Raw genomic sequence first — 12,966 nt, forward strand, 5'->3', positions numbered from 1 at the left:
GTTAGCTCCTGTTAGATGCTCTGAGAGCCCGCTGATAAGCAGATGGGACTTAATAACAACACTAGGTTTAATCTTGACCTAATCGTAGTAGTGAGATTAGGTTCAGGCCCAGAGCCGCGCGCTGGTACCGCTTCCCAAAGCGGCTCGCTTGCCCTTCATCTGCGGAAAGGGCCCGCGACGCGGCGGCAGCGTGCCGCGTCGGGCTAGCGTTGCCGAGAGAAGGAAGTCCCTCGGGGCTTCGTGCCGCGGGTGGCAGGGAGGGGAAGGTGAGCAAAACCGCGCGGTTTGGCGGCCGCACGAAAGGAGAGCTGGCCTGACGGCGGCGCGAAGCCGTAGGAAATACCTGCTTTTGGAAAAGGCTCGGAGCAGCTGGAGGCTGCTGAGGTAAGAAAGCTGCCCGTGGAAAAAACGCTTCCTTCTCCTCTAGCCGCTCTGAGCGGAGGACGGGGCGCCCTGCGTCCTGTGCCGCGGCGGCTGGGGGCAAGGACGGTAAATCCCCTTGTTCCCAGCCCCTAAGGTCAGCGGTTGGAGTGGACCTGCGCAGTCAGACGGCTCTAAAAGCAGTCTGCCGAACGGGTATCTCGTTTTGGGAGCCTGTTGCTCGGAAAAGCCCGTTTCAGGGTGGGGAAGAGATTCCCTGGCTGTGAGGTTGGGTTTTTCTTCTTTTAAGGGGGGGGCGAGAGGGTGAACAGAGCTACTTGCAGAGATGCTGTGGAAGACCTTGCTTCAGCACATGCTGCCGCTCGCTCTAGCTTCTCTCTTCTCCGGCCTTTGGGTTTCCTTGGCTGGGGGGGGGGGATTTATTTTTCCCAGATCTGCAGGTCATTTGCAGATGACCCGGAGCTGCTCCCTGTTGTCAGCTGGGAAAGAGGAGGAGGGAGAAAGTCCAGTCCCTTGTCTCACATGTGGGAAGAGTAAAACAGCCTCCTGGCAGCCAGGAGGGTAGAGACCTCCTTTCGAGCCCTACCGTGCTACCTGCCATCACGTTATTCCCTCCTGGTTCCGCTTTTGTTATTTTTTTTTTCTGCGTTGCAAGCTTTTAACTAACTCCTGATCTCTTTTTGGTGCCTGCCGTCCCTCTCGCAGCCCTACTGCCCGTCCGCAGGCTCAGGAGACGCGGGGAGAGGCGAGCGGCTGCCAGCCGTCGGGGATGTGCTCCGAAGCGCTGCTAGCAAGCTGCTCGGCTGCCCAGGTGAGCGGGGGGGGGGAAAAAACAGCATTTAGGTGCCCTGCCTGGGGCTGTTTGCGCTTGTCGCTCAAGCGACAAGCTGTTCCCCGCGTTAACCACCCTGCTCTGGGCCTGTAGCTCTCCCAAGGCTTTTTCTCCGGTTTCTCCTTGTCTCTCTTGAACTGGGAGACTGCAGAATCCCAGCGCGGCTTCCCCAGCGCCGCGAGGGGGAACGACCGCCCTTGCTCTGCTGGCCGCGCTCCCGGCACAGCCCGACATCCACGCAGGCCCCCTCCCGCCGAGATACCCCGATCCCTGGGGGGGGGGGGGGAAATGCAGCTCTTGGGGGGGCACAAAGCCTTCTCAAGCAGGGGTATTAGTTTTTGCCTCTCCCTTAAGAGTCCCCTTTGCCGAGGTTAAGACCCGGCACCCGTGCCCAGCCGCGGATTTCCCCCAGGCAGCGGCACGGCCCACGTCACGCGCCAACCGCAGCTCTCCCCTACGCCGCTAACCTCCCCCAGCTCGCGGCAAGGCCCGGGACGGGCGGACGTGAGGCGGCCGCGGGCTCAACAGAGCGCTTTTTAATTGATCTTTGTACACAAAAGCTACGGTTTCTCGACGCCGCGTTCTCATCTGGTCCCGATGGTGACTTGCCACACCCGGACGAGGTTATCTGTGTAGCCAGCGAACAGGGTCTACGGAGAGAAAGGGAGAGCAGTTGGCTCACGGGGAAGGAAGGATGGCCAGCGAGACCGCGCCTCGAGACGCTACTATCACAAGGACTTCAGTCCTCACAGGCCAATCCCCAAGGCAGAGAGGGAGCGAGATCAGCCCTGCGTGCTGGGGAGAGGCAAAAGGGAAGAGCGCTAAGGTTGGGAAGGGAGTCAGGGAGCCGAGGGAAGCAAATCTTTGCCCATGCTGCCAGAGACGATTCCGGGCCTCCCTCTGGGGCCCACACGCACCTCTGTGGTGCCTGCGCTGATTTAAAAGCAGCAGGACGATGCCAAAAACCGTTGTTTACCCTCTCCGCAGCCGGGTCTGGCGCAAGCACAGGGAAAGGGGCCAGATGCTAAAGGGCTGGGCGCGTAGACTGCCGGGGCAGGCAAAAGGGGATGGTTTTTACCTGCCCGTCTGCGGACCAGGCCAGGGATGTGCACTGGGGCGGCTCGGCTTTGCTGCTGGTGCTGATCACTTCTTGCTTCAGCTCGTCCACTATGATTTTGCCTTCCAGGTCCTGCGAAGGGCAGAAGAGAGAGCGAGCGAGCGCGTCAGGTTAACGTCGAGCCGAACCCCCCCGAGTCAAAACCGCCCCGGGGCAGGGGCTCGCTCAGAAACAGCCTCTGGGTTTCTGCACGGCGATGCAGTCAGACGGCATGAAACGTTTCATCACAGCGCGGCTGCTCTACCGAACAGGCCCGCTACCTTCTTCGAGGGGCCCCTGTTTGGACCAGGCGGGAGAGGGGCTGACAGCCCGGCTCGGGACCTACCCAGATCTTGATGCTGGGGCCAGTGGCAGCGCAGAGCCAGTACCGGTTGGGGCTGAAGCACAGGGCGTTGATGATGTCCCCTCCGTCGAGGGTGTACAGGTGCTTGCCTTCGTTCAGGTCCCACAGCATGGCCTGGCCGTCCTGCGGGACGGGCAGAGGGAGTCAGAGCGAACCGCGGCACCCGTCGCCCGCCCCCGCGGAGCCAACGGGAACGACCCGCCTCCGTCAGCCTGGAGGCACGCAGCCCCCAACAGCACCCCGCAGGGCCGCCGCCTCCCTCCTCGCCAAGAAAGGGCAAAAAGCAAGATTTCCGCTTGCAAAGAAACAAAGGCGCGAAGGAAAGAGCTGATCTACGAGCGATACGCGTGGAGCATCGCGAACGAAACGCGGGTGCTCGCGCCGCCTCGCTGGGCTCTCTCCCTGCGGGGCAGGTGGCGGCAGCTCGGAAGCAGCCTCCGGTTTTCTGCACCGAGACGCGTTCAGGCGGGTATCGATCTCGCTTCCAGGAAGCGAGCGCCAGCCGGGGAACGGCTGCCGCGCTGAAGCCGCGTCTCCTCCTGGGGCTCTGCTACGGAAGCAGAAGGCAGGAGAAGAGGAATCGGGAGCGATCGTTCTCCGGCGGCTAGCAGATGTTTTCCTCCTAGAGCGCAGCTAAGCTAGGCAGCGCCTTGCTGCAGATCAGCCTGGCTTTAAAAAGCTTCCAGGAAGCAATGAAACAACTCCGAAGAAAACCACACGCTAAAGATGATGAAAGCAAAGAGCTAAGATGGTCCCTGAGCCCGAACGCGCTGGAGAGGAATTAGGAATTCACCCTAAAAGAGAGGAGCAGATCTATTTGCCTCCTACCTTGCCGCCGGAGGCGCAGAGGGAGCCGTCGGGGGAGACGGTCACTGTGTTCAGGTAGCCCGTGTGCCCGATGTGGTTGGTCTTCAGCTTGCAGTTAGCCAAGTTCCAAACCTGGACGGGCCAAACGGCGTCAGAAGGGACGAGCGAATCGTGCTGCTCCGCCCCGCCGCCGCCCCGCTCTCTGCCTCACCTTCACCAGCTTGTCCCAGCCGCAGGAGACGATGATGGGGTTGCTGCTGTTCGGGGAGAAGCGCACGCACGACACCCACTCCGAGTGGCTCTCGTCCTGGGGAGAGGAAGGAGGTTCACGGCGAGGGAACGCGGCCGGGTGGTTTTCCGCCCGCCGCCACCCCATCCGCGCGGCGCTGCAAGAAGAGACGGGCCGCGCGCCGTCGGTCCTGCCCAGGCCTCCTCTCGCCCTCCTGAGGTCCCCTCATAATTGCAGGACTTGTCCTCAGGCCCCCCCCCGCCCTGGGGGAGGTCGGCAGACACCATATCGTGTCTAATCATCAGGGACGGGGCTGGAAGAGCTGGATCCCCGCTCAAGAGCGACCGAGCGGGGGGCGGCGCGGACGGGTAGACCCAAAAACAAAGCCACGGAGCTCCTTTCTCACGGCGCGACGGAGCGGCTACGCTCCTGTTCGCCGAACGGGGGCGGCGTGATCCGAAACCGTCCCCCCCCCTCCACTCCTTGCCCCGGTGCCTCCTTCCCCGGCTCACCTGCACCGTGTACTTGCAGACGCCCAAGGTGTTCCAGAGCTTGATGGTCTTGTCCCTGGAGCCCGAAACGATCTGGCGGTTGTCGGACGAGAAGGCCACGCTCAGCACGTCCTTGGTGTGGCCCACGAAGCGGCGGGTGGTGGTGCCGCTGCGGGGGAAGACGCAGGCGCGAGGTCAGGATGTCCCCCCAGCCGAGGGGCCCGAGTTCCCCGCCGTCGGAGCCCGGCGGCCGGGCGGGCTCCCGCGCCTGCCCTCTGCCCGCCCCGGCTCGCTCACGTGGTGAGGTCCCAGAGCCGCAGCGTGCCGTCCCAGGAGCCCGAGAGCGCGAACTGCCCGTCCGAGGAGATGACCACGTCGCTGACGAAGTGCGAGTGACCGCGCAGCGCTCGCTGCGGGATCCCGTAGTTGGTCTCGTCCCGCGTCAGCTTCCACATGATGATCGTCTTGTCTGGGCGGCACCGAGAAAGAGCAGGGAGAAGAGTGAGCCGGGCTCCCCGGCGGCCCCGCTGCCCTTCTTCCCCCAGCTCCCGGTCTCCCCTTGCCTGCCTGCCTCCCTCCCTCCCTCTTCGTCCTCAGGCCCACGGTCTCCCCCCGCCCCCCTCCCTCTTCTTCCTTCCCGACGGACGTTGTCTTCTCCTGCCCCTCTTCTTGCAGCCCGTGCTTTCCCCCTGCTCCTCCACCCTCTAGGCTCACGGTTTCCCCCCGGCACACTCATAGTCTCCCCCCTTTTCCCCTCCCCAAGGTCTCTTCTGCTCCTCTTTGCTCCCAAAGCCGGTGATCTTCCCCCTCTTCCCTCCACCTCAGCTGGTGGTCTCCCCCTGCCCCCCCTCCCCTGTCCTCCGGGCTGACGGTCTCCCCCTACCCCCCTCTCCCCTGTCCTCCGGGCTGACGGTCTCCCCCTGCCCCCCTCCCCCAGGCCGAAGGTCTCCCCTGCCCTATCTTCCCCCTCCCCTCCAGGCTGAGGGTCTCCCCGTGGCCCCTCTCCCCTCCTAGCCTGACAGCCTGCCCCATTCCCCCCTCCACCCCGCCAGCCTGATGGTCTCTCCCCCACCCCGGCCAAGGCTCCCCCTGCTCCTCTCCCCACCTCCATGACCCACACCCACCCCCAGCACCTCTTTCCCCCCACCCGGGGGAGGCCGATGGTCTCCCCCCCACACACACACCCGGGGGGGCGATGGTCTCTCTTCCCCCCCCCCCACACACACACCCGGGAGTCGATAGTCTTCCCCCCCCCCCCCCACTCGGGGTCGATGGTCTCCCCCCCACACACCCGGGGGGCGATGGTCTCCCCCCCACACACCCGGGGGGCGATGGTCTCCCCCCCACACACCCGGGAGTCGATAGTCTCCCCCCCCCACTCGGGGTCGATGGTCTCTCCCTCCCCCCCGTCCCCCCCCCCCCCCGGAGGGGGGTGGATGGTCCCGCCCGGCCCTCACCGCGCGAGGCGGAGAGGATCATGTCCGGGAACTGCGGCGTGGTGGCGATCTGCGTCACCCAGCCGTTGTGGCCCTTCAGGGTGCCGCGCAGCGTCATCTGCTCCGTCATGGCGGCGGCGGCGGCGGCGGCGGGCGGATGGCGGCGGATTCGGCGCAGGCCCCGGGCCGCTCCCGCTGGCGGCGGCGGCAGGCGGCAGGCAACCCCGGCCGGAGAAAGAGCGACGCCACTTCCGGCGGAACCGGAAGTGCCCGCCGAGGCGAGGGAGGGGGGCTGTACGGCCAGCGGGCAAGATGGCCGCGCCCAGTGAGAAGGGGGAACATGGCAGCGCTCGTGAGGCGGCAGCGTACGGAAGAGCGAGCGCGGCTCCCAGGAGGCAACAGCCGAGGGGGGAGCCGGTACCGGCGCGTCCGGACCGGAACCGGGCTGGACCGACCCCGACCGGGCCTCGCGGGCTCGTCCGGACCGGAACCGGGCTGGACCGACCCCGACCGGGCCTCGCGGGCTCGTCCGGACCGGAACCGGGCTCTACGGACCCCAACGGGGCCTCGCGGGCTCATCCGGACCAGAACCGGGCTGGACCGACCCCAACGGGGCCTCGCGGGCTCGTCCGGACCGGAACCGGGCTGTATGGACCCTGACGGGGCGCTACGGGCTCGTCCGGACCGGAACCGGGCTGTACCGACCCGAAAGGGGCCTCGCGGGCTCGTCCGGACCGGAACCGGGCTGTATGGACCCTGACGGGGCGCTACGGGCTCATCCGGACCGGAACCGGGCTGTATGGACCCTGACGGGGCGCTACGGGCTCGTCCGGACCAGAACCGGGCTGGACCGACCCCGACCGGGCCTCGCGGGCTCGTCCGGACTGGAACCGGGCTGTATGGGCCCTGACGGGGCGCTACGGGCTCGTCCGGACCGGAACCGGGCTGGACCGACCCGAACGGGGCCTCGCGGGCTCGTCCGGACCGGCACCGGGCTGTATGGACCCTGACGGGGCGCTACGGGCTCGTCCGGACCGGAACCGGGCTGTATGGACCCTGACAGTGTGCTACGGGCTCGTCCGGACCGGAACCGGGCTGGACCGACCCCGACGGGGCGCTACGGGCTCGTCCGGACTGGAACCGGGCTGTATGGACCCTGACGGGGCGCTACGGGCTCGTCCGGACCAGAACCGGGCTGTATGGACCCTGACGGGGCGCTACGGGCTCGTCCGGACCGGAACCGGGCTGGACCGACCCCGACAGGGCGCTATGGGCTCGTCCGGACTGGAACCGGGCTCTACGGACCTGAACGGGGCCTCACGGGCTCATCCGGACCGGAACTGGGCTGTATGGGCCCTGACGGGGCCTCGCGGGCTCGTCCGGGCCAGAACCGGGCTGTATGGACCCTGACGGGGCCTCGCGGGCTCGTCCGGACCGGCACTGGGCTGGACCGACCCCAACGGGGCCTCGCGGGCTCGTCCAGACCGGAACCGGGCTCTACCGACCCCAACGGGGCCTCGCGAGCTCGTCCGGACCGGCACCGGGCTGTATGGACCCTGACGGGGCCTCACATGCTCGTCCGGACCGGAACTGGGCTCTACGGACCCCGACGGGGCCTCACAGGCTCGTCCGGACCGGCACCGGGCTCCACGGACCCCGACGGGGCCTCACAGGCTCGTCCGGACCGGCACCGGGCTCTATGGACCCCGATGGGGCCTCACGGGCTCGTCCGGACCGACACCGGGCTCTACGGACCCCGACGGGGCCTCGCGGGCTCGTCCAGACCAGAACCAGGCTCTACGGGTTCGTCCGGACCGACACCGGGCTCTACGGACCCCGACGGGGCCTCGCGGGCTCGTCCAGACCAGAACCAGGCTCTACGGGCTCGTCCGGACCGGCACCGGGCTCACACCGATGTCGTGGAACCAGCTCCCCCCACCTCGGTTCCCAAGAAGCAGCGTCTCCCGCACGTCCAACGACTCAATTAATTATTTAATGAAACGCCGGAACGAGGCGGTAACGGGCGGGGCCTCCAGGGAGGAACCCGCACGAAACAGTCCAACGTTAAACAATCGCCCTTTTGACGGTTTCGTTTCCCCGCTTTCGCGCCCCGGCGGTTTCCTCCCGCCTCCGCGCGAGCGGCTCTTCCCTTCGCTAAGGGCCCAGGCGTCCGGGCCCGCGCCGGGCTCCTACGCGCCCCTTTAATACGCTCAGTCAGGGGAGGGGCGCCGCCCCTCTTTAAATAACAGTAATAAATAGAAAAAAACCCAAATTAAATAAATCCCACTTAAATAAAATAAAATAAAATAAAATAAAATAAAATAAAATAAATAACCAGGGGAGGGTGCAGGCAGGAGCCACCCCGAGGGCAGCACCCAAAGGTGCCGGCTGCCACCCTACCCACTCCCCACAAGTGACAGGAGGGTCCCTGAGGTGCAGCCCCGAGGCTACGGTGATGGGCACCGTCACAAGTCCATCATCCTGGGTGCCGCCCCACGGCGGGTGCCGGGTCCTGGGTGCCGCCCCACGGCGGGTGCCCCTCAGCGGGCCGCGGGCCCTGGGCCAGCAGCGGGGGGCAGCAGGGCAGGGGAGAGCAGCGGCCGGGGGCAGGAAGGGGCACCCGTGGGTGCCCCGGTCCCCAGGGTGCCGTTAGGTGCCTGCAGCCCCGCGGATGTCCCCAAAACTGTCCTGTCCCCAGATGGGGGGGACCCAGGGGTGGCCCCGAGCGTCCTGGGTGCTGTGGCGGGTGTCACAGTGGGTGTCGTGGGGGTCTTGGCGGGCGTCGTGGGGGTCATGGCGGGTGTCGTGGGTATTACTGGTGTCCTGATGGGTGTCACTGGTGTCATGGGGGTCCCGGCGGGTGTCCTGGGGGTCCCGGCGGGTGTCCCGGGGGGCGTCCCCTCCCCGGGGGTGCTGTATACCTGGGCGCCCACCACCGCCAGCAGCAGCACCAGGAGCCTCTTGGCCGGACTCGGCTCCTCGCCGGGGGGCGTCCGTCGCACCTGGGGGGGGGGAAATCAGTCCGTCAGCAACTGCCCTGGGGGGCAAATTAACCCCCCCCGAGGGGACAAATACCCCCCCAGTGCTCCCACGTGTCCCCCATTCGCCTCCCAACCCGCCCTGGCCCTGCAGCATCATTGGGGTAATTAAAAAATCGCCTCCCCCCCCCCCATGATGGGAGCCTCGGACACCTGGGCCCACTGCGGGGGTGGGGGGGGATGAGTCAGGTGGAGAAGGAATCATGAATCACCCCCCTGCGGCAGGGGAAATCGGCAGCTTCCGGGGGCCCAGGAGTCCGGGCAGCCCTCAAAATACCCCCAGAGAGGGGGGGCCCAGGCATCCGGGGAGCCCCCCCCCAAACACCCCCAGAAGGGGGGGCCCAGGCATCCGGGGAACACCCCAACACCCCTAAGGGGGCCCAGGCGTCCAGGGAGCCCCCCCCCAAAACACCCCTAAAAGAGGGGGCCCAGGCGTCCGGGGAGCCCCCCCCCCCAAACACCCCCAGAAGGGGGGGCCCAGGCATCCGGGGAACACCCCAACACCCCTAAGGGGGCCCAGGCGTCCGGGGAGCCCCTCCCCCAAACACCCCCAAAAGAGGGGGCCCAGGCGTCTGGGGAGCCCCCCCATAACACCCCCGGGGGGAGCCCAGGCGTCCGGGGAGCCCCCCCAAAACACCCCTAAAAGAGGGGGCCCAGGCGTCTGGGGAGCCCCCCCCAAACACCCCCAGAAGGGGGGGCCCAGGCATCCGGGGAGCACCCCAACACCCCTAAGAGTGCCCAGGCGTCCAGAGAGCCCCCCCCAAAACACCCCCAGAAGGGGGCCCAGGCATCCGGGGAGCCCCCCCCAAACACCCCCAGAAGGGGGCCCAGGCGTCCGGGGAGCCCCCCCCCAAACACCCCCAGAAGGGGGCCCAGGCGTCCGGGGAGCCCCCCCAAAACACCCCTAAAAGAGGGGGCCCAGGCGTCTGGGGAGCCCCCCCCAAACACCCCCAGAAGGGGGGGCCCAGGCGTCCAGAGAGCCCCCCCCCAAACACCCCCAGAAGGGGGCCCAGGCGTCCGGGGACCCCCCCCCAAACACCCCTAAAAGAGGGGGCCCAGGCGTCCGGGGAGCCCCCCGCCCCCCCGGCGCTACTCACGGCGGGCGGGTAGAGGACGCGGCGCTGGCGGCGGCGGGGCCGGGGGGCGGCGGCGGGCGGCGGCGGCGGCAGCTCGAAGGTGAAGCGCCGCGGCGGGGAGGCGAAGCCGCTGCCCGGGCCGCCCCCGCCGCCCGCCGCCGCCCGCCAAGCCGCCCCCGCCCCCGTCGTCGTCGTCGTCGTTGTCGCCGCCGCCGCCGCCGCCATCGCTGTAAAATGGCGGCCGGCGCCGCCGCGCCCTTCTTATAGCTTCGCCTCCCCCCGCCCCGCCCCCGCCGCCCCGCCGGCGCCTCCCATTGGCCGCGCCGCGCGGAAGGCCGGGGCGGGGCGCCGACCCGGCTTCCGATTGGCTGGCGGGGGAGCGGGAGGGAGGGAGGTGAGGTCGGCGGGGCGGGGCGGGGCGGGGCGAGGGAGGAGCCGGCTCCGCCCACCGCGGGGGCGGGGAGGGGGTAGGGGGGAATAAGGGATATGGGGCTATAGGGCTTATGGGGGCATATGGGGGGTATAGGGGACATAGGGGTATATAGGGGGTATAGGGGGTATAAGGGTTATGGGGATATAGGGGGATATAGAGGGTATAGGGGGATATAGGGGTTATAGGGGATATAGGCAGTATATGGGATATAGGGGTTATGGGGGATACAAAGGGTATAGGGGATATAGGGGTTATGGGGGACATAGGCAGTATAGGGGATATAGTGGTTATGGAGGATATAAGGGATATAGGGGAAATAGGGGTACATAGGCAGTATAGGTGATATAGGGGTTATGGGGGAATATAGGGGGTATAAGGGATATAGGGGTTATGGGGAGATAGAGGTGATATGGGGGGTAGAGGGGAATATAGGTGGTATAGGGGTTATAGGGCATATAGGGGGTTATGGGGATATAAGGGGTATAGGAGGTATGGGGGTATAGGAGGATATAGGGAAGTATAGGAGATACGGGGTTATGGAGGGATGTAGGGGGTATGGGAGGATATATGGGATATGAGGGTATGGGGGGATATAGGGGTTTCAGGGGATATGGCGGTATAGGGGATATAGAGGGTATAGGGAGTGTAGGGGATATGGAGGGTATAGGGAGTGTGGAGGAATATGGGGGTATAGGGAGTATGGTGGATATAAGAGATATAGGAAGTATTGGGGGGTATAGGGAGCATTGAGGGGGTATAGAGCAGTATGGAGGAGAGTATCAGGGTACTGGGGCTGCATGGGGTCCATGGGGGGGTATAGCAGCATATAGGGGATCATAGGGTGCATTGCACTACATAGGGGTGTGTAGGGGTCCATAGGGGGGTATGTGGGTGTATGGAGTGCACAGCGGTGCATGGGATATAGGGGTACATGGAGGGTAGGGGGTGTATAGGTGTGTAGAAGGGCTCCACTACTATATAGGGGTGCATATAGGAGGTATACGGGGCCATATGGGCACATAGGCGTGCATGAGATATATAGGGGTATAGAGGAGGTATAGGGGTGCAGGAGATATTCTGTTGTATAGGGGTGTATAGGAGTGCACGGGGGGGTATAGAAGCACATAGGGTGCCAGGGAACATATGGGCAGACGCAGTGTATGGGGCGCAGAGGGGGTGCACTGTCGCATAAGGGCACACACGGGTGTATAGGGGCATACGGGGGCACGTGCAGTGCATGGGGAGTGGGGGGGTGTATAGGGGTGCATAGGGGTGCATAGGGGTGCGGGGGCCCTATGGGGGGGGTGTGGGGGCCCTATGGGGGGGTGCAGCGGCCTCACGCCCCCCACCCCCTATAGAGCCCCAGCCCCCCTACACACACCCCGACCCCCGTAAGGCCCCTATAGAGTCTCACCCCCCCACCCCTACACCCCGAAACCCCTATAGGTCCCTATGGGCCCCTATAGCCCCCCCTCAACACGCGTGTCATGCCATGGCCGGGTTTTTTCCAGGTTGCACAACCCGAGGCGGATACGTGCGGGGGCGCCCGGACGCCTGGGTCCCTCGGCAGGGGGGGGGGGGGGGGGCCGGACGCCTGGGTCCCTGGGGGGGGGGGGGGGCCGGACGCCTGGGCCCTCCCTAGCCAGCCCCGTTTCGGGAGTGTGACGCAACCCCCCCACCCCACCCCGGTGACTCAGGGCTCAGGAACTCGGGCGTCCGGGAGCCTCCCCTCCCCCAGCGAGGGACCCAGGCGTCCGGGGCTTCTCCCCACCCCCCCCCAAATAAAAGGGACCCAGGCGTCCGGCTGAGGCTCTCCCACACCTCGCATCCCCCAGGGGCCCAGGCGTCCGGGCCGCGCCTGTCGCAACGGGCTCTGAGACCTTCCAAGAATCGTTGCTTCACTGAGCCGGGAAATCCCCGGACGCCTGGGTCCCTTCCCGGACGCCTGGGCCCCGGGCAGGTCTCTGTGCGTCAGAGAACGGGGGCGGGGAGGCAAGCCGGACGCCTGGGTCCCCTGGGGGGAGGGAGCCCCTGCCCTTCCCCCCCCACCCCCTACCAAGGGGGCCCAGGCGTCCGGGCGCCCCCCACCCCCGGGACAGACGAGGCAGAAACCAGCAGCTCACCAAAAAAAGAAAAAAAAAAGAAAAAAAATTCTATATATTAAGTGTAAAAATTTCCGGCTCCGCCCAGCCCCTCCCCCACCCACCCCCACCCCTCATTAACCCCCCTCCCCGCACTAACGAGGCCCCCGCGGACAAATGAGAAAGCGGCTGAAAGGGTCGAGTGGAGACAGCCCGAGTTGGAGGGGCCCAGGCGTCCGAGTGGTCCCAGGCGTCCGGGGAGGGCCCCAGGCATCTGGGGAGGGGCCCAGGCGTCCGGGTGGTCCCAGGCGTCCGGGGAGGGGCCCGGGCATCTGGGGAGGGGCCCAGGCGTCCGGGTGGTCCCAGGCGTCCGGGGAGGGGCCCAGGTGCCCAGGAAGGGACCCAGGCGTCCGGGAGGGTCGCAGGTATCCGAGGAGGGTCCCAGTTGTCCGGGAGGGGCCCGATGTCCGGGAGGGGCCCAGGCGTCCGGGAGGGTGCGGGGGAGGGTCCCCGTGTCAGTAGTGTTTGGCGTTTCCAGTGTTGGGTGGGGGGAGGAGGAGGAGGAAGGTGAGGGTGAAGAGGAGCATGAGGAAGGCTACGGTGAGGGCGGGGGTGAAGAGGAGGAGGAGGAGGAAGGCGAGGAGAAGAAGAGGGAGGATGAGAGTGAGAGGGAGGATGATGACGGTGAGGACAAGGATGAGG

General features: G+C 66.4%; 1 protein-coding gene across 1 annotated transcript; it reads right to left on the reverse strand.

Annotated features, from left to right (window-relative positions):
• Window positions 1-1,734: 1,734 nt before the first annotated feature.
• On the reverse strand, window positions 1,735-8,078 carry RACK1 (receptor for activated C kinase 1). The gene is made up of 8 exons (XM_068923823.1): window positions 5,658-8,078; window positions 4,498-4,669; window positions 4,222-4,369; window positions 3,692-3,787; window positions 3,502-3,612; window positions 2,656-2,796; window positions 2,292-2,402; window positions 1,735-1,863 (listed from the first exon to the last, which is right to left on the reverse strand). Exons 1-8 carry the CDS (start codon window positions 5,764-5,766, stop codon window positions 1,798-1,800), a joined length of 954 nt encoding a protein of 317 aa, XP_068779924.1. The 5' UTR covers window positions 5,767-8,078; the 3' UTR covers window positions 1,735-1,797.
• Between the last annotated feature and the right edge of the window lie 4,888 nt (window positions 8,079-12,966).

This window comes from Struthio camelus, chromosome 36 (assembly GCF_040807025.1).
Source record: "Struthio camelus isolate bStrCam1 chromosome 36, bStrCam1.hap1, whole genome shotgun sequence".
Lineage (NCBI taxonomy): Eukaryota > Metazoa > Chordata > Aves > Struthioniformes > Struthionidae > Struthio > Struthio camelus.

Excerpts from the sequence above, each read along its gene's own strand:
- RACK1 (XM_068923823.1), bottom strand. The coding sequence starts at position 5,766 with ATGACGGAGCAGATGACGCTGCGCGGCACCCTGAAGGGCCACAACGGC. Across the intron at positions 2,797-3,501 it reads TCTGCGCCTCCGGCGGCAAG|GACGGCCAGGCCATGCTGTG; the intron begins GTAGGAGGCAAA and ends CCCGTCCCGCAG. Across the intron at positions 1,864-2,291 it reads CCTGGTCCGCAGACGGGCAG|ACCCTGTTCGCTGGCTACAC; the intron begins GTAAAAACCATC and ends TTCTCTCCGTAG.